The sequence below is a fragment of the Rutilus rutilus genome (assembly GCF_951802725.1).
Source record: "Rutilus rutilus genome assembly, chromosome: 2".
NCBI classification, from domain to species: Eukaryota; Metazoa; Chordata; class Actinopteri; order Cypriniformes; family Leuciscidae; genus Rutilus; species Rutilus rutilus.
Window position 1 is genome coordinate 54,933,455 of NC_140210.1, and position 23,910 is coordinate 54,957,364.

At 37.7% G+C, this 23,910-nt stretch overlaps 1 protein-coding gene and 1 pseudogene across 2 annotated transcripts; both read left to right on the forward strand.

Moving 5' to 3' along the window:
* Positions 1 to 8,995: 8,995 nt before the first annotated feature.
* nlrp3 (NLR family pyrin domain containing 3) lies at positions 8,996 to 18,795 on the forward strand. Its single transcript, XM_084391471.1, has 10 exons — positions 8,996 to 9,991; positions 10,067 to 10,210; positions 10,853 to 10,891; positions 11,057 to 12,842; positions 13,862 to 14,035; positions 14,112 to 14,367; positions 16,561 to 16,769; positions 16,847 to 17,020; positions 17,864 to 17,910; positions 17,984 to 18,795. The coding sequence occupies exons 1-10, from the start codon at positions 9,751 to 9,753 to the stop codon at positions 18,526 to 18,528; spliced, it is 3,615 nt and encodes a 1,204-aa protein (XP_084247597.1). The 5' UTR covers positions 8,996 to 9,750; the 3' UTR covers positions 18,529 to 18,795.
* Positions 18,796 to 21,256: 2,461 nt separating this feature from the next.
* LOC311279776 (microfibril-associated glycoprotein 4-like) lies at positions 21,257 to 23,910 on the forward strand (annotated as a pseudogene). The gene is made up of 6 exons: positions 21,257 to 21,266; positions 22,083 to 22,261; positions 22,342 to 22,438; positions 22,516 to 22,549; positions 23,450 to 23,577; positions 23,657 to 23,910. The product of its transcript is annotated as a microfibril-associated glycoprotein 4-like (transcript).

Consider the following 23,910-nt stretch of genomic DNA (forward strand, 5'->3'; position numbering starts at 1 on the left):
CCTTTGTCTCTTGCCTCCGGCATCTGTGTTTGTAGAAGATTTCACATATGGGAAGCGTCCGACTCATATTAAATATATCAGACTGAATCTGATATCGCTGAATAAAAGGGAAACTAACAAAACTCTCCTGTTGCTCTAAAGCTTTTGTGTAGTGCTCTCAATACCCTCAGTGCTGATCAAATGTGTTCATAAAACAAAAATATATGAACAAATATTAACAGTATGTCAAATATCAAAATACCAACTAAGAATTTATAGTTTTAATAATTTCATTATAAGATAAGTGTTTAATGCATTATTTCCCTAATAGAACAAAACCATACGTATAGTAGACGATGAAATTGTGGAGACGGTTGAAGTCCTGAAAAAGAATCTCAGCGACTATGATGATAATATTACAAATAAAGACGGCTTCTGGGGACACTTGCCATTGCAAACACTAAAAACAGTCGCTATCGACTGTAAAATGTATTTCATAAGGTGAGCATTTCTTTGTTTCATTGGCTGTCTATCAGAATTTGATTCCTGACTACTAAGTATTAATTTACACACACAAACACACATACCACATCTTGCTGATGGTAGCCAATAATAAAGGTTGTTATATTGAGTTTCTCAAAGACAGATGCAGGCATGTCATATTTTTACAAGGTACAATATATATTTTTCCAATATTGTAGACGCAGTCAAAACAAAACCTATTTATTTATTTATTATCCTTTATTTTTCCAGGAAGGTCCCATTGAGATTAAAAGAAATCTCTTCCTCCAGGGAGACCTGGCCAAGTTGGCCATACAAGTCACAAGTGACTTGACTTGACTTAAGAGAAAGATGATTTTCCATGCTCTGAATGTACCCTAGGTACTACTAATTTAATCCCATTAGATGATCTGGTGCTATAGTTCTTTCTACATAAACATAGAAAACTAGTAATGTAATCTGGAAGCATACCCATCAATGTCTTTACAATAAATACTAACATATGTGATTTCCTTCTTTGATATAAAGGGGACCAACCCAAATAGTTGTACAGCAAACAATGATGAGTACGTGAACAATAATTTGTTGTAAAACGCAGTGAAGCATGCATATAAACAATATCACCATAATCTAAAATAGGTAAAGTACTCTGTATAATTCTCTTTCTAGCTGTAAAGGAAAAAAAAAAATTTTCCCGAAAAAGAAAACCCAATCTTGGTTTAAGCCTTTTCACCAAGTAATTAATATGAACATCAAAGGCTTACTTCTCATCAAGCCATATTCCTTAATATTTATAGGTTGGTACTCAATAGTCAGAATAGGCGGGACAGTGGACATAGAACGGCTGCGTGTAAAAATAATATACTTAGTTTTATTTACATTTAAAACTAATTTCAGTTTTAGCAAAGTAAGCTGAAAAGTATCAAAAGAATCCTTAAGAATTTCAATAGCCTGAGACACAGAGGATGCAGTGGAATAAATAAAGGCGGGCATACTCTGTGCGATTTTCGTCCGATTTTGAGCCGAATTCTGACTCGTGCGACTCTTTTTCGGGTCGGGCCGATTTTCAGCTTTATCGTGCGTCGTTTGTCGTGCAGTGTTCGTGCAGTGTACAGGGGGAAACGAGAGGCGATTAACCTCTCACGACCGGCAATCGGATGGTCGGATGAATTTCTGGCATGTTAGAAATTTTGGTCGCTCCTCGTGACTATATCGCGCAGTTGAAGCAGAGATACGAACCGATTGCCCTAAACGCAGTGTTTTTTCCCTCACTGCGCCTGCGCGAAAACAGTTTCATCTGCAGCAACAACAAAAAAAAAAAAAAAGAAAACAAAAAAAAAAGAAAGAAAAGGGAGATAGGCCTATTTAAGTTCTGTAGTTCAAAGCACAAATAACTGTTGCTTACCTCCAGTTCGTGTTGCAAAATGGATTAACCATTACCCACTTCTTCCAAGCCACCTGCGATGTAGGCTACACTTTGCCTCTTTTATTGTTAAAAAATGTTTTTGAAATAAAGCTGTTTTTAATTTTCATTGATGAATTATTGCAGTGGTCGGACATAGACTGTTAATAATTAATTATATGTATATAATTCATTGTAATCGACCTAAATGTTTTAGACAATTTTCAATGAGGAGAAGTAAACTTCTATGTAATATTTTATTATCCTCACAGCGCGTTGGTTATGCGGTGATGCACTATGAAATTGTTGCGTGGCAATTTAATTATAATAGCCTATCACTTTAATAATAAAAGTAGCCCAGGCCTTCCCTAATAATAATAATAATAATACAATAATACTAGTCTACTAATAATTTAATATAGAAATTGGAAATGCTAAATCTTCTTGGCACGAGGATTTATCGCGCTGATTCGCGCATATTTCACACGTATAGTGTGAGCAGTCTAGTCGCAGCTCGACGTTCGGACCGTACAGTGTGAGCACATAAATCCTGAGCTTTGGCTTTACATTGCATGCGATATACTCGTTCAGTGTGAGTAGGTTCCTTGCTGAAATCGCACAGACATCGCACAGTGTATGCCCGCCTTAATTGTATCGTCAGCATAAAAATGTAGCTTTGCCGATTGTATTCCCTGCCCCAATTCGTTAATAAAAATAGAAAAAAGAAGTGGTGCCAGTAAAGAACGTTGCGGGACACCCTTCCTGACTATTACCATGGATGAGGTGTAATTGGTTCCCAAACCTGTCCTGGAGTACCCCCAACATGGCACATTTTCTTTGTCTCCCTAATCAAACACACCTGATTCAACTCATCAGCTCATTAACCCATGTGATAATGAGCTGTTAATGAGCTGATGAGTTGAATCAGGTGTGTTTGATTAGGGAGACAAAGAAAATGTGCAGTGTTGGGGGTACTCCAGGACAGGTTTGGGAACCACTGGCTACAGCAACACATTGAGTTCTATCCGATAAATAGTTTTTAAAACGACTCACAGCCGAATTACCGAAGCCTATACTTTTAAGCCTCTGTAGCAGTAAGGCATGATCCACTAAGTCAAACGCTTTTGTCAAATCAACAAATAAGGCCTCTTATCGAGAGCAGTGATTAAATCATTAGTAACTAATGTAGTAGCTGTTATCGTACTATGGCCCGCTCTAAATCCTGACTGAAATGCGTTTAGAATATTATGACCAAGTAGATATTCTTTCATTTGATCATTTATAATACATTCAAACACTTTTGCTAAAACCGGTCATTTAGAAATAGGACGATAATTATTCAAATCGGAAGGATCGCCTCCTTTTAGTAATGGCATAACCATAGACGATTTCCAAGATGGCGGAATTACATTAGTGGATAGACTCAGATTAAAAATCGATGCAATAGGTTCAGCAATAATATCTGCTAAATATATATGCTATATATCCCCTTATTTATACTTTTCGAAATGTTTACATTTAAACATCATTATAACATTATATACTTTGTCAAAAAGCACCAGGCAGAATCTCCTCTGCCATCTGTGGCCAGTGGAAGTGCTGATGAAGATGAGGGACACAAGTCTTCAGAGAAAGTTAGTCTTCACTCTTTGTATTTATACAGGTTTCATGAATGTTCTTCTAAAGTATAATGTCAAACATTGCTTGTCTTTCTATCAACGCAGCAGGCAGATGTTACAGTGACATTGCAATTTTTCATTAGGGGTCCATGAGTAATCCATCCGATGACGATGGATTTATAAAAATCAGCTTACCAAAGAACCCATCATTCTTTTTCATTGAAAGGAATGATTGGGAAAAGCTGAAGAAGCACAGACAGAAAAGAAGCTTTAAAGGACTCCAGTGGACAAATGTAATTTCCAAAGGTCTGAGGACCACACACCCGTACTGTTCCATTGCCTTTAAAAGGCACAGACTGAAGGTTATGGGTTCGATACAAGCGAGCCCTGAATGCTCCTGCCTTGGTGACTGTAGATTTGAGGATTGCCCTGTCACAGTAACAGTTACTGTGGACAGTGAAGAGGACCTCAAGGCAACAGTAGAGTACCAAGGGGAGCAGAGCATTCACAATCTAACAGAATTAAAAAGAAGACCTGTTAGAGTACATGACAGGAACACACTGGGCTAAGACTTACAAAGACAGCGCCCACTGTAACAGTCGGAGTGTAGCGGAGCATTACCAGTTGACGCCACACGGTGCTGTCTCCTTTTTGTTTTGTCACTGGGTATCACCTTTAACTCCTCGTCGACTTCCTTGACTCGAGTAATGTGGACGCTGGTGAAGGCTATAGGTCACGAACATTTCTGTCCGGTTATTATTTTTGCTGAAGGTAATAGTTTATATGCCGTGAGACCTGGCTTGTATGGTTTGTATCTGAGAAATAAATATGCAGTGTGGAAATCCCTCCACTTCGTCTCCTGCCTTGCTACTTTATTTCATGCCGGAGCTATGCTAATAACCTCGTGGCTTAGCTTCCCTCCAACTCCACGTTACACCACGAGCCATGTACCTTGACAAAATAACAAAAATACCCGAAGATGTTATGGAGTCTGGCTGTCGGGATGAGGCTCCAAGTTGCAATGTCCTGAAAAATATATCGTGGGAAGCACGTAAGAGAAGCCGGCAGCACAGTAACGAAGTAATAAGTCTTCAAATAATGCTTGACAAGAAAAAAGACAGTCCTGATGAGGTCCTCCAGAAAGTAATGCTACACCCAAAAGGGGTTCTTCTTTGGTCACGCAGGGGGATTAAGATATATCAGGAGCGATGCCAGGAGAACATTGTGTATCTAGATGCGACTGGCAGCATCATGCGAAAGTTGGTGGTCAGGAATCCCCACTACCTGTTGCCACATACCTTACCTGTGATCACACCACGGCCTCAGTTAACTACTTTCTAGAGGCGTTTCAGACTGATGTGGCAAGGTGTTTTGGGAGAAAAGGTATGCGGTCACCCATCATGATCATGTGTGATGGGTCAATGGTGTTAATGCAGGCAATATGCCTGTCATTTGCCCAAAAAAACCCTGAAAGACACCATTAACCACTACTACAATATAGCAAAAAAAAAAGAAGATTTTGAGGTGCCCATTCTTCATCGTTGTCTTAGCCATGTGATGAAGAATGCAAAGGAAATGTGCAGAAAGTAGTAAGTAGTTTACATTAAAAAAATACTGTTTTAGGCCTCTGAATTCCCCTACATCGGCTGTGCCTGTGAAATGCATGGAATAATGATATATTCAATACATATACAAAAGACCAGCAAGTATTACATAAAGTGCAGATTTGGATATAATACACACAAGTTGTACAATTTTTTCATCTATCAACATATAACCTTGAAGACCACGTCTTTGGTTCCCTCACAACTGCAAGCACTTTAATAGAACTAGACGACATGGTTCAAAGTGCTGATGTTGTATTCTCAAGTCCATCCTGTGGACCCAATTTAGAGAAACACTTCAAAAACCTGCAGAGAACTGGGACTACATTGGATGAGACAACCAAGTCCAAAAGTGAGAGCTTGAAGGTAAATGTCAAATCCAAGTTTACATTTTAACATTTATGGTTTTAATTTGAACAAAGATGCGAAGGAATACTGTTGTTATCAAGTAAATGTACTATAAAGAAAAGGTAATGAAGTGAAACTTCTTGAGTGAAAATGTACTTAGATAAATGCCATAGAGTGCAGCTGAGATTACAATGAGATTAAAGTAGGTTACGATGATGCATATTTGATATTACTACCATTTAACAGAACAAATTTATGGAACAATTGCATTACATGTAAATATAGTACAACAACAGTAGGACATAGAAACAACAAGGCAGTAACTTTTGTCAGTTCAGAAAGTAACTTGAGTGTGTTTTGTAAGTGTGTGTTGTCTGTAAATACTTACTACATTTAAACAAAAAAACTAAATTAATTACCTGCCACTCGAACACCACAACACAGCATCATTGTATTATAACAAGACAGAAATGTATAATAAATATAAAGTCCACAGCATCTGCAGCCTCAAACATATGTAACAGTATGATTGTCAATTGGTGGCTGTATTAAAGCGCATGACGAAGGATATCTATTCAAGAAAATCACATATAAGATAATAATCAAAAAAATAAACAGGAGAATCACGGAGGAAAAACTTACCACAATCATTCGTGACATTAAACAAAGCTTGAAAAAATAACAGACACAGAAAAACAAGGGAGCTAATTAACTAGAGACACCTGAAATTAGGACACTTATTAATCAGTAACCAAGGAGACAAACAGGTGAATGAGATGAAACAAAGAAACACATGGGACAGCTGAAGATTAACAGAGAGTGAACACAGTGAAAAAAAAGAAAAAAATTTAGCAGTATTTTTAATAAATGTTAATTTTATGTGTCATTGATGTGGTTCTTTTATGTGCATTGTGTGGTCTATATGTGCTGTGTTGTATTGCTCACCAAAAATTGTAACTACTTATCAAAAAATTTGGGACAAAACTACACGACATCAACAACACATGGCACCAAGTACATGTCCGGCAGGACTTGTGTATGTATTCCTGCCCAAGCATTATCAAAAAGGTCAAAGCTGACACTTGTTAAAGTTTTGCCAGTCATTTTTTCATTTTCAAACCTGTAATAATAACACATTGTTACATTACATTTAGGACATCGATGGAGTCAACAGATTTGCAACACATTGCAAAGGAAGTTATTTCCAATGCTCCACTGGACAGGTATGGAGAGCACAATGTTTACTTCTGCAGAGGCCTTATCGAGCACCTCAACACCATGCTGGATTGTGGACCGAGATAATGCTAGGTTTGCCATCATTAATCAACATATCCCCTTTGGATATAAAAATCTTGCTTTGTTTTCTGAAAATTAAACACATGGCTTTAGTTACGTACTTTTGTTCAAAGGTGACCTTGGACGACATGGGACGGGACCACAATATGAGCAGTGCTCTAGGAAATACAATACCCTCAGAAAGCTTCCAAGACAAGTAATTATAATATATTTTACTTTACATGACCTTATTACTCAGTGCTTTATGTGTTTAACAGGTAAATTATTTTACGAATGTACCTGTTTTTTATACGTTTCTCAGAACATAACAGAGGAGAACAAAACGCAGGGCATAATGGAAAAGACACATTCGATTTCCCTCTGGCCGCTTGACTAGGCTTGATGACTTTGTGGCCCGCTATCAGACTAGTCACACTGCTCTCCTGAAGGAGTATGAAGATTCCCAAAGAGTTTTCAGAAGAAAGGTTTGAATACTTTAATTAAGGTTTCATTGATGGTGGCATGGGTAACAATTTTTAAGTAATAGTAAATATAAAGAAAATTACATCCTGTATGTCATCACATTATATGTATTGGTATCTAAAACAGTTCTCCAAAGTTATTGTGTCTGTCGCTTTAAGAAATGCGCGTGCATGATCGTTTTTTTCATGATGCACTTGGGAGAGGGGCGAGCTAACTTGGTTTGTTTGGGATCTCGCTTCAAACACAAACAGAAGTGACGTCACCCACAATCGCTGATACAACCTTTAATGTTTGACTGGGCATATTTTTAGATGCTCAACCACACAATAATATGAATCGAGTATCAGCGCCTCCTTCAGGTCGAACGCGGAATAAAAAGGCTGATGGAGGGAAACGGCGTTCTAAAGTGAAAGTAACAGAAGCCTTTAAGAACTGCAGGACAGGTATCGTGTGTGTTATATATTTAACAACTTTTATGTTACTTTTATCTATCTATATCTATCTATCTATCTATCTATCTATCTATCTATCTATCTATCTATCTATCTATCTATCTATATTTTTTTGTGCTTTCTGTTGTTCAGCCTTGGTTGTTTTTTTAAATGTGCTTCATAAATAAATATGGCAAGTGCATTGTATTATGCTGATTATATCCAAAGAAACCTTTCGTCAGAAAAAAGAAAAAACACTCTTTGCATCCACCCAGCGTTATGTCTTAAGTCTAAACGTACTAAAACGTTATATTATGTGTAAAACATTAAATGACTAATAAATTGTCGTTCACCCAAGTCGGTTTTGCATGCGTTTGATCTTCGAACTTCCTTGAATTTAACCGTTCACGGCTCGTTCACACCAACGATAACTATAAAGTTTATCTCTAAGAAGTAGCAAAGTCCAAACCACAGCTATGAGAAGAATGACATCGTTGGAATCACTTCAGAACGAGCTGTTTTCCAGCTGATTAATGAAAAAATAACTTACTGCGAGCTGCAGATATCGTCACAGACAGACCATAACGGAAACGCGCATGGAGAACAAACAAAACATTATTGTCCGGTGGAGGGGAGGATGCAAATAAAGTTATTTATAGAAATCGTTCTTGGTGTGAATGGGCCTTTAGGTGAGACTTTGAACTCTCCGTAAACACGAGAATGTCTGTACAGTAACATTAGCAAAACTGCTTCTGTTCTTACATCCTTATAACTTGTTGATTGTGGCTATTCATCAGTGAAGTTAAGGGCTTTGTTTGGTATTATTAAAAGTGGGTAGGGGAGAGCGGGGCACAACCTAACACATTTTGGCTTTGGCTCAATTATTGAAAATATAATTAAATTAGATTAATCTTTTCTTTTCTTTTCTTTTCTTTTTTTTACAAGCAACATACACATCTCTGCTACAAATGAACACCATTTTCGTACAGTTGCACTGAAAGTGACAGAAGTGCATGTTACAACTTACCCCATATGCGGGGTTAGTTGTAACACTTGTGTGTAACACACATAATTCAGTACTATTTTATCTGTATATTTTGATATTGTTTGTGCATCTGTATAGATAGATATCCATACATCCATCCCGCATCCAATCATCCTTCTATTATATTATATTCATTTCACATTATTATAGATCAATATCAGATATAGGAAAAGGCTGCACATTTTTGCAATAAATAAATAAATCAAATCTTCAAATATTGTAATTGCAATTGAGTTATATTTGTGTGTGGCAGCTGCATGCAAAATTATTATAACAATAATAACAATAACAGTAATAATAATAATAATAACAAACTTAAAATCAAATTTTAAAGGGTTTATTGCATGAAAAATAGGCTATATTCTTAATAAATAAACAAGTGATCAATGCATAGTAAACAATTGTGGGGGAAAAAATCATACTTTGACATTTAAATTCCAACATTATTTGTGAAAGTCCAACAAAGTTAAATGTGGCAAAATAAATATATAAATAAATACTCAAACCTGAAAAGTTGTGTGGCTCGCTGTTTTCATTTCATTTTTGTTGTACACTTGGCGGCTTAGCTGTAACACTGTGCTACAACTAACCCCGCTGTGTAAAAAATATTTTAAGCTTAGCCAACAGTTGCTAGGAGTTATTGACATGTTTCAAAACGGTTCTGTTTTAGCCAACAAGACGGTGATTAAGGTAATATACAGTTAGATTTGGTGACGTACACACCCAACTCTGAAACCCCCCAAAAAACTTGTGATGAAAAAATTTACTTGCATGGTGTCAAAACACTCTTTGTCCACAATCTTCATGAAATCTTATCAAAACTTTCCACAAATCCGCGGGACACCGTCTTCTGGCAGCCAGAGAAAATAAGCAGAAACACAACCTGCTTGACCCTGACTAACTATGTAAAAGGTCAGAGTTACATTTAACCCCGCGTTAGGTTGTGCCCCGCGCTCCCCTACTCCATGAGTTTATCAAATTATTATTATTAATTTTAAGATGCCAGTGATTTAATTATTCTCTTGTAAATTTGGAGCACACTACCAAGCAAGTCTCTGGTCATATGTCTCGTCTGATCTTATACAAGACCAGAGTAGACAAGATGGCGTCCGCTCCAGAGCAGCTTCAGGAAGCAGTGGTTGAGCTGGACAATAACGAAGCAAAGAGGCTGAAAAGAGCAGTTACGGCTGATGAACTGAAGAGGGAAGACACCAGTGACGCTGTAGATGATCTGAAGAAGTGTCGTGGATCAGATGAAGCTGTGAAGATAGACCTCCAGAGGAACCAAGCTGAACAGAGGAATGGTAATGAAGTAAAATGTCATTAATGTTAAAGCTGTAATGTAAGAAAGTGTGTAAATCTCTCAGTTTTTATCCCAGTGCAGACAATCAGCCCCCCTCACACTGCAGTCAATGTTGATCTGAAAGCTGAATCAGGTGCAACTGCAATTTCGCCAGTACTCGTTGGAAGCATCGTCCATGGCTCAATAATCATCAACTCGAACTCAGCTACTGGTGTTATTGGTAAGATTATAGCACTAATGCAGTTAACATAAATATGCTTTGTAGGGGTGTAAAGAGACCCTCATGTCATGTTTCGATACATATCACGATACTGAACTCATGATACGATATTATTGCGATTCTCCAAGACATGATAAAAGGTTAACAAAAAATGTACTGTTGATTAAAATGCTAAATTTGGTTTTACATTGTGTGTGTAAATGAATAGGCTTGGACTTGGTGCTGGAAACCCAAAGCATGGACAATAGAGACACCAGAATAACAATATTCATGATTCTGAAGCTGAAAATACAGAATTATTTTAGACAAATATACTTGCACTCTTTCACTGGCAAGATTTGGCATTATCAGGACCCACAAATATCCCCCATTGCATTATTATACATTATATTCAACATTATATATAGTAGTTTAATTTTACTGACACTAAAACAGTCATTCTTATTGTGGGTGAACTGTCCACAATACACATTGTCACTATCCACGATACATATTGTTGCATTTTTGTATTGCGATATATTGTGACATGATATATTGTTACACCCCTAATGCTTTGTTACCACTTTAATAGCTAAACGATTTGTGTAATGGATGTGCATTTTTTTCTGGCGTTGTTTCTGATGCTTGCTGCCATCCTCAAAGGACAACAAAATCCAGCAGAGGGACAGACCTCTGAACAAGGTACAAAAACAATAGCCACATTTTTATTCTGGTTATAAATTTGACTTGCATTTACAGTAGATGGATTGCTGAACCTTTACAAGTTACGATTCCCAACATATTAATGATTTTAGGCAGAACTGATGTTGATTAACAACAATTGTTGTGTTTTTTTATTTGATCTAGAGGACGAAGTCTTGCAAAAAATCCTGGAAAGTCACAAAAACAACATGAAGGCCAAAACAGGACGTGTTTTTGAGGGCAAAAAAGACAACAAAACACATCTCAACAGAGTCTACACGGAACTCTTCATCACTGAAGGGGACATTACAGACGTCTATGGTGAACATGAAGTTCTCAAGATTGACCGAGTCTTAAAAACACCCAAATTTGAGGAAACACCGATCGACTGCAATGACATATTCTGTTTATTGAGGCAAAAGGAGGAGGGAAACATTGTGTTGACCAAAGGCATCGCTGGCATCGGAAAGACGTTCTCCGTGCACAAGTTCATCCTGGACTGGGCCGAAGAAAAAGCCAATCAGGATGTGGACTGTATGTTTCTGCTTCCATTCAGAGAGATTAACTTGATTAAAGATGATAAAGAGGTCAGTTTCCATGAGCTTCTGCTGGAATTTTATCCTGAATTGGAAGACGTGGAAAACACTAAGTTTTATAAAAAATGCAAGCTGGCATTCATCTTTGACGGACTTGACGAGAGTCGTCTGGATTTGAACTTTAACTGTAAGTCAGTGAACTGTGTGAATGAACGATCATCTGCTGATGCTTTGTTTACAAGCCTTGTTAAAGGAAAACTGCTTCCGTCAGCTCTCGTCTGGGTGACATCACGACCAGCGGCGGCCAATCAGATCTCTCCGGAGTACATAGGATTATGTACAGAAGTGCGTGGATTCACCGACCAGCAGAAGGAGGAGTACTTCAGAAAAAGGATCAAAGATGAAGCGCAGGCCTCCAGAATAATCTTGCACATTAGGACGTCTCGTAGTCTCTACATCATGTGCCACATTCCAGTGTTCTGCTGGATCACGGCCACCGTTCTTCAGGATATTCTCGTCAAGAACAAAGGACAGGACATTCCCTCAACACTCACCGAAATGTACATCCACTTCCTGCTGATACAGATGAACATAAAGAACCAGAAGTACGAGGAGAAACTCGAAAGAGACCGCACAAAAGTCTTGAGTTTAAACAAAGAAATGATCTCCAAGTTTGCTAAATTGGCGTTTGAACAGCTGAAGAAGGAGAACGTCATGTTTTACGAGGAGGATCTGGAAGCGTGCGACATCAACGCAAGTGATGAGACCACAGGATTGTGTGCTGAAATCTTCAAGAAAGACTCTGTCCTGCATGAGATGAAGGTTTATTACTTCATACATTTGAGTGTGCAGGAGTTTCTCGCTGCGTTGCACGTGTTCCTCTGCTATCTGAAGCTGAACATGGAGGAGCTGAAGTTCTTCCTGGAGGATTCACGCCCCAAGAAAGACCAAATGCTATACATTTTGCTGAAAAAGGCGATTGATAAAGCCAAGAACAGCGAGCGAGGGCATTTTGATCTCTTTCTGCGTTTTTTGCTGGGCATTTCTCTCGAGTCCAATCAGAAACTCCTGATCGGCTTGCTGGACGAAACGCTTGACAATAGAAAATGCATCAATAAAACCATCCAATACATCAAGCAATTGCAAAACAATGACAAGTGCCCGGATAAATCCATCAACCACTTCTTCTGCATACTGGAACTGCAGGACAGAACCCTGTACCAACAAATCATGAAATATCTGAGGTCAGAGAGCGGCCAGCTGAGAACGATGTCCAACTCGAACTGCTCAGCGCTGGTCTATGTGCTTCTGATGTCTGAAGAGGTGCTCGATGTCTTTGAACCGAAGACATTCAACAAAACATATCCCGGATGCAGGAGACTCGTGCCAGCTGTGAGATGCTGCAGAAAAGCCCTGTAAGTAGAGTCAAATGAAGGGTGTTGTATTACTCTGTTTTATTTTTCAACATATTGTTTTAGGGCTGCTGCTACTAACAGTGGTATTCAGATAAGTAATAGCCAACAACAAAAATGAAATAATCAAATGTAAAATAACACTGCATATAAGTCTGCATAGTTACTGAATACATTAAATGCAGAGCAATATGTATTTAAGCTACTTAAGTTATTCAGTCAAGGTCAGTAAGTGATTTTCCTTTGTCATTTGTTGTTTGATTATGATTAATGACGGACTGCAGCAGGTTTATTAGGCTGTTGTCACTTTAAGAGCTAATGCACGGATCCAATGTACTGTTAAACATGTTTTCTTTCTCAACTCTTTCTTAACATCCCACAGTGTAGTAACAGTTGACTGCATTTTACAACACTCACTAATTTGGCTGATTTGGAAGTTAATTTTGTTTTTGGGGGGCAAATGAAAGCGCACCGCTGTGAAGAAATGGAAGGAGAGCTGAACGGATTGTGGCAGCGGCACAATATTCATTTTACCTCAATTATCTCGTTTTTGTAATCGTTGGAAGCCAAAATCGAAAATGAAGATTAATCGCATAGCCCTATATTGTTTTATATTTCCTGTTTAGCTTAATTTTTTCTCCCAAATTCGGTTGGTTTTTTTTTTCCTAAATTTGTTTTATTTAATACATTTAATTTATAATTTTAATATTAATATTCTGTTTCATTTCTTTCCCAAATTCTATTGTACACGCCCCCCCCCCCCCCCCACACACACACACACACAAATTTTTTCAAAGCATTCTGTTTAATATTTTCCTAGTTTCAGTTTCATTTTACCCCACAATTTCTGTTTTCAAAATCAATAGAATTCATAAAATCTTATTAGCTTTATATTAAAGACGCATATGTGCATTTATATGTGCAGCGTATTCGCTTTTTTTGGTAAAATTTTTTGTGATCTGTATTTTTTTTATGTAAAGGTAAACTCTTCATGACAAGTAAACACCTTGCCATGTTTACAGGTTTTCAGACTGTGGACTGACAGAAACGTGCTGTGAAACGGTGGCTTTGGCTCTCCAACTAGAAGATAGTCCTCTGAGAGAGCTGGACCTTAGTCACAATTACAGTATCGAGGCAGGAGTGAAGGTGCTTTCTGCTGGACTCAAGAGCCCACACTGTCATGTGGAGACACTGAGGTCATTACCGTTTCCATTGCTGTGTAAACATTTACTGACTAGCCTGAAATTTAATTATCATATTGTACTCATTCAGGTTTGCCCAGTGTCATTTTGGCCAGGACAGCTGTATGGAGCTGGTTTCTGCGATCCAGACGATCTCACATCGTCTACTAGAGGTCGATCTCAGCGGCAGTGACCTGCAGGACTCTGGACTCCATCATCTCCTACATGGGATGGAAAATACAGACAGAAAACTTCAAGTTCTGAGGAAAGTATTTGTGATATTTAGCATTATGGAAGTTTGGAAGCAATTTGATGATATAAACAAGCAAGATGCTAAAAATTTTTTTTGATGATAAATTTATATTTTTAGATGAAATATCCTTTTGACACTATCCATCATTTTTTGTAATACAGTATATAAAGCACACTGTATCAGGCTGTAAAGACCATCCATTGGCCCAAAGACGAAATCCAACGGTGTGGGCGAAGGAATAATGCGTGTATGTCTTTTCAGCGCTCCAGTGAAGTAGATCTACGTTCAATCTGACTCCAATTTCAAATGAGAAACCAAATTAAGATTGTGTTTCTTATTAGAAAATAATCATAAATATTGATTATAACTTAATTTAGATCTTTGATTATTCTGACTGAGTATCCCATACTTTCAATTATGAAATGTCACGTCGCGAATGTACGCTCACGATCACAAACTTAGCCAGGTCTGAAATACTCAGAGGATGCAGTGCGAGCTATTTTACCCTTAAGTGGTCGCTCTATGCTAACTCATAACAAAAGGTGTAATTTTTTTAATAGTCGCAAGATGCAACGTGCTAAGTCAATGATAGTCAGAAATTGGAAGGCTTCCTTAATGATGTGCTCCATGCTCCATTCATTAGTGCCTTCATTTTGATCTATCCTGGAATAGATTTGCGGAAACACCAGACTACACATTAATCTACTAGAAATAATGATTTCAGAATAATACAGATTAATTCAAATATAACATTTTATTTGTCAGGTAAAAATGTATCATGCCAATTACACAAGTAAATGAATAAAAGCCAATTCAGAAATAATAAATACATGACATCAATTACTCAAAGATGACTCTAAGAGTAAGCAATGCATTCCTGACAAAGACACACAATGGTGTGTGAGTGTGTTCCAAGTGTAAGACTTGAGAAAACACTGACACAGCACTGCATGCGGGTTTTCCTGGTTACAGGTTCCCAAAGACTGCTCTGCCACTTACCATTATATACCCAGACCAGAACAAAAGGCTTGTACAAATATTTTTTAGAGTTGTTTTGGGTAAATTCATGTACCCCAGGGGGTAGCACCTGGTTTCGGGGGAGAGAGGAGATATCTTGAAGAGGCATCACCCAAAGTGGAGAACAGGTCTCCTAAGTTTTCAATCTTTCTCATAATACCAATGACTGCAATGAAATGAAATTAAGACTGTTTTACCAATCGCACAGACATTTAAAATGAAACCAAACATGAAAAGGAAAAACAATAGATTCACAAGATACATCATATGTGATTGTTACGTCCCTAAAATGGCTAAGGGCATGAGGGAACACAACATAAAATAATATAGATAATTCCCGGATTAGTTAACCCGGTTAACGTGTTTAAGGTGCTGGTGCAAAAGGACACAAAAACAAAAATAGGGTTTGAATCATGAAAATGCATATATTTATTTATAGCACCAACGTGCACAAAAGAGGGAGACAAATACCGTGCTCAGGGAGTAGGAACATGAGCGGGGCTAAATTAAAGAAATAAACAAAAACAAAACCCACAATCTAACTACATTCCCATCCCCACTAAACTACTACAACAAGAAAATAAAACAAAAACAAAATCAACGGCGCTCAGCACACCCTACCTAATCTACACTACGTAAAAACCAAAACATACAATAGTAGCACCCGCTCCTTACCTGATGTATTAACACGGATTTCCCTAGATGTTGCATGAATGGAAGTCACGTGACATCCTTTCCTACTCACTACTCCCTGGCCGGTTATAAAGCAATATACAAAAAGAAACATAAGGACTCAAGTCCAACGTAAACCAAAAATAACAACCACTGAGAGAAAACAAACAGTTAATGCAAAATATAAACGGTGGATAAAAACAAAAAAAAACAAGGCACGCCAATGCGTGACCCAAAACTAAAACCAACAAAGCTCCTTGTCTCTCTCCCGCTTCCGGTCTACGCCAGTCTTTTATAGTAAGGACGCCCATTCAGGTGTACGTCGTAATGATGATGGACAGCCAGCAGCACCGCCCTAAGAGGTGATAGCGGAGAGAGTGACAGCAAAAACAACAACAAAAACCCCATATCCTTGGAGCACGTAACGGTGATATATAGACAATCTCAGTGAACTTTTAGTGACTTGAATCAGGGGGAAACGAAGGGAGGAGGGAGAGGTGGATGCAGCGGTAAGGAAGGAGAAAAGTTTGCTCTTTCTTTGCGATCTTCTGTCCAGGGTGCGTTTTATTGCTTTATTGTAGGGTGAGTTTTATCTCAGCTTTACAAGGCAGATGTAGACCATTTTGAAATGTTTTCCTGCAGGTTGAGCTGGGGTAACCTCACTGAGAAGAGTTGTGAGTGCCTTTCCTCGATTCTCAGCTCAGATTCGCCCCTGAGAGAGTTGGACCTGAGTAACAATGACCTGCAGGATTCAGGAGTGAAGCTTCTCTCTGATGGACTGAAGAACTGTCAGCTGGAGATATTGAGGTAAAACTGGGATTTTTGCTTTAATCTATTTATTTGAGAAATAATCAGGATTGCTTATTTGTTTTATTTATCTATAGGTTGTCGGGCTGTATGGTGACAGAGGAAGGCTGTAGTTTTGTGTCTTCAGCGCTGAGTTCAAACCCTTCACACATGAAAGAGCTGGATCTGAGCTACAATCACCCAGGACAATCAGGAGTCCAGCTGCTCAACAACAAACTGAAGGATTCAAACTACAAACTGCAGATACTCAAGTATGTCATGGGTCAATGATGTGACATTAATTTGTTCCCTAAGATCTATTAAAGTAATTCAAGACGCCTCTTCTGCCCACCAAGGCTGCATTTATTTGATCAGAAATACATTACAAAACAGTGAAATAGTATTACAATTTAACATAACAGTTTTCTATGTGAATATATTGTAAAATGTAATTTATTCCTGTAATCAAAGCTGAATTTTAGGCATCATTACTCCAGTGTCACATGATCCTTCAGATATCATTCATATATGCTGATTTGATGCTCAGAAAACATTTCTAATTATTATCAAAGTTCAGAACATTTGTGCTAAAGTCTTTTGTAACATTATTAATGTCTTTACTGTCAATCTTCACTGATTTAATGTGTCCTTGCTGAAGAAAAGTAATAATTTATAAAAAAAAAAAAAAAAAATACTGACTGAGCCCTAATTTAATCTTATATATTCAGACAATGACTTACAGAATCACTTACTATGATGTCTGAATATCTGAATTAAAATTTGTCAGTGTTTTGTGGTTAAAGAAGAATGGATCATTAAAATGCTTCTTTTTTTAAATGATTTTTATTATAAATCTTGCTCTATAGCTGTTTAGAATCAGAACAAAACATTAGTCTAACAATTTAAGTTCAATTTTGTTAACTGACATACAGCAAGTGATTACACATTTATGTATTTGGCAGCTAACTTTGTCCAGATCGACATTTAATGAATGGTTCATTCATTCAGTTCATTCATTCCTTGTAAATCAAACCCATGAACTTTTGTTATTATTTTCTCTCATTCTTATAAGCTTTTCTTACCTTCCTCTTCTTCTTCATTGACTTCTTCTGCAGAACTGATCCTATGGGTGAACACTTCATCAAACCAGGGATAAGAAAGTGTAAGTGTATCTCATTCTCCATCTTTCTGTGTTTCTCTCTGAGACACTAATTGAAGTGTTTTCTGTTTTACAGATTCCTGCGATCTCAAGCTGGATCCAAACACAGCTCACAATCGGTTGTGTCTATCCGATGAAGGCAGAACAGCGACGCTAGTAGAACAGGTACAGCCGTATCCTGATCATCCAGAAAGATTTGAACCTGTTGAACAAGTTCTGTCTATAGAGAGTCTGTCCGGCCGCTGTTACTGGGAGGCTGAATGGACGGGTTTGAACGGGACGGTCGGAGTGACGTACAAGACTATTCAGAGGAAAAGCGATGATATTACTTTTGTGGAGGCCAGCGGTCAGCTTGGAAACAATGACTTCTCATGGAAAATTACATGTGGATCTCATCCATATGTTTCTCATGCTACAGACGACATTAATATAAAGACTCTGACCTCTCGTTCATTTAAGAGAGTAGGGGTTTATGTGGACACGACGGCTGGCGTTTTGTCCTTTTACAATGTCTCTGACACACCCACGCACTTGTACAGCTTCCTCGCGTCTTTTAAAGATACTCTATATGCAGCATTTAAGGTGGAAAGCGACTCTGTTTCCTTCTGTAAGATGTTGTAACCTGAAAGGCTCTTTATTTGATCATTTGTGCACATTTATTGTCATCTTGTTTTGTGCTGTGCGACTGCGTAGAACATCAAATAGAATTTGATAAGATTTTATTCAGGTAAATGCAAAGGTTTCACATGTTTTAATGTAATTGTTTAACAACTGAACATTTTCGAAAATTATTACTGCTTTTTGGATTTGCCTTTTTAGACATGCAAAAGCTGACTGTTTTTTTTTTTATGCTTTATTTGTGTTATTAAATCATTCTCTGAGCTTGAAGTTTTATTTAAGACTCATTTGTTCACTTTGTTAACCTAACGTGCAAAAAAGCTCCTTTACTGCCTTTGCTGGTTTATTTATTGAGATCTGAAAATCATCAACCAACCATGAACCAACTGATCATTTGCAAGAAATCTGCAGCTGACTTGACTTGTTTGCTCAACAAATTAAAATTGGTTAAATTTGTGTTATTAATGATGACATTTAATACAAAATATTGGACGTTCTATGGACATCTGAGCGATGGCTCATCTGATTGACACACACCGTGTGATGATCCTCCAACAAAAACCATGCTGTTGAATAATTGTGATTGAGATGTTGCCAAATTCCACTTTCTGTGCTCTCATTGTAATCCAACTTGCAAAATGTTCTTCTTACTAATGTAAAAAGTAGCTTGAACAAGATTTTTTTAGGAGTCAGTTTATTATTTTGTGCACTGAACAAGAATACTCTACTACTATACTAACAATTTTATTGACCTTACATACATATTACAAAGTTTTTTTTTTTTCTAAATTGAGTCATCTCAACTAGTTTTATGTTGTAAATTAAATTCAACAATGTCTTAAATTCTATAATCTCTTTTTAAACACTTTTGGAACTTTTTGGAACACTATAGGATTCAGTTTGTAATTAGATAGAAGTTTTAATATTGTTTGGATATAACATTATTATAAATGTACCTTGAATGCATGCAGGAGAAATATGATATATCTGCAATCTATTTGCAATCTTTTGTTGAGGTTAGAAGACAGATAATGTCTGAATCCATATTTTATTTCCTGAGAAACATTAGACTGGAACATGTGATATCCCGCTTATTTTGTGTAATTTTTATTAGCTATCGTTGTTCTTTGCAAGTTTGGGTTCTTAAATTACAGGTTATGTGACTTCCAGCTTGCATCTTCACAACGGCCTATTCCGACAAATCAGTTCTTTTTATCAGCAGTTTTCCTTTTAACCACAATTCAAAAAGATAGAGATAAAGGGCGGGGCCATTATATACAGTGCTATGCATAAGTTTAGACACCCATGCTAAAGTTGACTAAAAAGAGGAATAAAAACTTAAATGCCTTAATTTAAAAAATTAGGAAAAATCCAACCTTTAAGGACACCAATTTTCTTTGTGAATGAATAATGTATCGTAAATAAATAAATGTTCTTCCTTAAAATACAGGGTGCATAAGTTTGGACACCCCTATGTTAAATTCCCATAGAGGCAGGCAGATTTTTATTTTTAAGTATTTTTTTTTTTTAGGATATTATGCATCCTGATAAAGTTCCCTTGGCCTTTGGAATTAAAATAGCCCCACATCATCACATAGCCTTCACCATACCTAGAGATTGGCATGGGGTACTTTCCATAAGATCATCTCTCAATGCAAATCAAACTAGCTATTAGGCTAACTGAAATAAAACCATGCCAATCTCTAGGTATGGTGAAGGCTGTGTGAGGATGTGGGGCTATTTTAATTCCAAAGGCCAAGGGAACTTTATCAGGATGCATAGTATCCTAAAAAAAAAAAAAAAAAAAAAATACTTAAAAGGGGTGCATAGTATCCTGGATCCATGAAGTAACTGGCCTTTAAAAATAAAAATCTGCCTGCCTCTATGGGAATTTAACATAGGGGTGTCCAAACTTATGCACCCTGTATTTTAAGGAAGAACATTTATTTATTTACGATACATTATTCATTCACAAAGAAAATTGGTGTCCTTAAAGGTTGGATTTTTCCTAATTTTTTTAATTAAGGCATTAAGTTCAGTTTCCAAAAGATGATTTTTTATTCCTCTTTTTAGTCAACTTTAGTATGGGTGTCTAAACTTATGCATAGCACTGTACATTTGGTGATAAACCTGATCCTTGGTTTTTCAGACATTAAAATTAATTCAAGCAATCAAACAAATGTAAAATGTATCATATTATAACAGTTTATAAAATAAGATGAAATGGAGCACAATGCTTTGCACATTAAAATATTTGAATTTATCAAGTGCCTGAAAAACTCTTATTTTTTAGTTTTTTACTTAATCACTTTGTCACTGTCACTTTCACTTTCTAATAACACACTAAAGTTGTTGTTCACACTCACATGTACTTACTGCAGCTCTATGCAGAAAACGGTGATAACGGTTGTGCAATGCTATTGAAAGGCTATATCACCTCACTGTAAAACCCAACATGTTAAGCTAACTCATCTCTTTTGAGGAAACCGATAACTTCAATCCAAATAAAGTTAAATAAAAAAAAATACTTATGAGTACTCTGAACTTATTTCAACTGAGTTCACTAAAGCAAGGATACTCTAAATGCAGCATTCAAGGTGGAAAACGACTTTGTTTCCTTCTGTCAGATGTTGTAACCTGAAAGCCTCTTTATCTTATCATTTGTGCACATTTATTGTCATCTTGTTTAGTGCTGTGCGACTGAGTAGGACATCAAATCAAATGTGATAAGATGTTTGCAGGTAAATGCCAAGGTTTCACATGTGTTACTGCAAACAACCAAACCACATTTTCAGAAATGATTGATCACTATGGGTGTAAGATACCCTCATGTCATGATTCGATACATATCAGCATACTAAACTCACAATAGAATATTATTGCGATACTCCAAGACATATGTTAAAAGGTTAACAAAAAATTTACTGTTAATTAAAATGCTAAATTTGTATATGATCGAATCAAAAAAAGTGCACAAGCGTGGTTTCTCGAAGGCAACCTTAAGAGGCTGCGAGACACTTCATGTCACATCCTGATGTCTCGTGTCTTTACGTGATGTGTGTGAACGCCCGCGCAGATTCCAGAAAATCTGTCAAGAGTGAATGAACCAAAATCAAACTCCCAGAACACATTATCAGTGTATTTTCTGGAATCTCTGTGTGAAAGGGGCTTTAGACTGGAACTTGTGAAATCCCGCTTATTTTTTTTAAAGCAGTTTTTTTCTTATTTTTGTGCAGTTGTTATTAGTTATTGCTGTTTTTTTGCAAGTCTGGGTTCTTAAATTACAGATTACATGACTTCCAGCTTTGCGTGCGAAAATGTAGACTCGCATCCTCAAAATGACCTATTGTCTGTTCTGACAAAATCTGTTCTTTGCAACAGCTTTTTCTATCACTTTATAAAGATGGAGATTAAGTTCATAAAGGGCCAGGGTTATTATCAAAATTTGGAGACAAACCTGATACCTATATTGAACATTTATCAAACTCTGGTAATCTTTTTATTGAGGAAAATTATATTGTGAGAATTATTGGTATTTTTGGTGACTTTTCTTCCAGTTGTTCTGATGAGCGGGTGCAGTCACGATGAAGAAATGCCATCCGACTGTTCTGACCTTTATAAAGCAGGAGAAACACACAGTGGGATTTAAACCATCTATCCAGCATGGGATATTCCTTTCTGGGTTTACTGTCACATGATCTCAGATGGGAAAGATGAAGACAACGGAGGATGGACGGTACGAATGTGACTTTAGATCATTAAACACACATCAGAACCTACATTACGAATCATATATTCTATATAAACCCATCGCAGGTGATTCAGAGGAGAATGGACGGCAGTGTGAATTTCTCTCGGCCATGGAATCAGTACAAGAGAGGATTTGGGAATGTGGAGGGCGAATACTGGCTGGGTAAGATCTCACAGCGTGTGTCCGTTTGTGTGGATGATCATGTGTTTGGTTGAACGTGTGTGTGTGTGTGTGAACAGGGCTGGAGAACATGTATCAGCTGACACGTAAGAAGTACATGCTGAGGGCCCTATCTTGCTCCCAGCGCAACTGACTTTGTACACCGACGCATGTATCATTCCTATTTTGCACCCACGCACAGCGGACTTTTCCCTCTACAGACGCACGTCGGTAAACTAGGAAATGCATTTGCGTTCCCGGGGCGGTTCAGCGAAAAGAGGAGGCGTATTCCGGCACAAACGTTGCCTGGTGCTATTTTGCAGATTTAGAAAACAGTTCCACCATTGACCAAGATTAACCTGGTCTAAAGTCAGTGGCGCGTTGCGCATGTTATTCATATGCTATTTTAAGGGCGCATGCTTGACCATAATCAATGTAGCGTGTGCACAACGCGCATACACTTTGCTTATCTCATCTACACACATACGCAGCAGTTCTCATTTTTAGAAAACCATACATTACAAGGAAAAATATTAACACACGAGGGAAATCATTGTTGTGTCCATGAAGATGTGAAAAAATAGGCATAAATAGCTTACACATTTACCCAAATTATTATTCGTCTGTTTAAACCGAAGCTAATTTGGGTGTGTTTCTCCATCCCCAATGCCACTTTTCTGTCTTTTACGGCCCTGACAAGAACGTCGGTCTCCTCGGCTGTGAAGTGCTCCTGGCGCGCGCCTGGCAAATCCGCCATTATAATAGCAATCCGCCATGGAACAAGCGCGCCTGCTCTTAAAGGGAATGTGAGATGTCGCTCTGATTGGTTTATTTCACGTTACGCCCAAACCACACCTATGAATAATGAAGCTACTTCAGACCAACCCATTTTAGATTTGCGTCGGGAGCAAGAGTCATTTATCCCGCCGGTATAATAGCAACAGCGCCCAAGACCCGCCCACAAAGTTACTTGCATTTCGCGCTTGATACTTGCGTTTCAGATCGTTAAAATAGGGCCCTGAAAGTGGATCTGAAGGACTTTGAAGGAAATAAAGTTTTTGCTCTGTACTCGTCCTTCTCTGTGGATTGTGAAATGGACGGGTATAAACTGCATGTTTCAGGGTTCACTGATGGAGGAGCAGGTAGGACATTTTCATTTATACTCATAAAAACACATTTCCATTGAGTTATTGTCCTCAGTGATGCTCCTCTTCTCTGCAGGCGACTCTTTATCTCTCCATAATGATCAGAAGTTTTCAACCTTTGACAAGGACCAAGACGGCTCTGGAAATAACTGTGCCAAATATCATCTCGGGGCATTTTGGTACGCAGGCTGTCACCATACAAACCCCAACGGTGTGTATTTATGGCAAGAAGATTCCCCCCATCAGGCTATTGGAGTTGTTTGGTACACCTGGAAGAATTACGGTGTCAGTATGAAATCCACCAGCATGAAGGTCAAACGTGTGTTTTAG

Coding starts and splice junctions, on each gene's coding strand:
- nlrp3 (XM_084391471.1), top strand. CDS start 9,751: ATGTCTCGTCTGATCTTATACAAGACCAGAGTAGACAAGATGGCGTCC. Junction 14,368..16,560: donor AAGATGCTAAAAATTTTTTT/TGATGATAAATT, acceptor GTTTTATCTCAG/CTTTACAAGGCAGATGTAGA. Junction 16,770..16,846: donor TGTCAGCTGGAGATATTGAG/GTAAAACTGGGA, acceptor ATTTATCTATAG/GTTGTCGGGCTGTATGGTGA.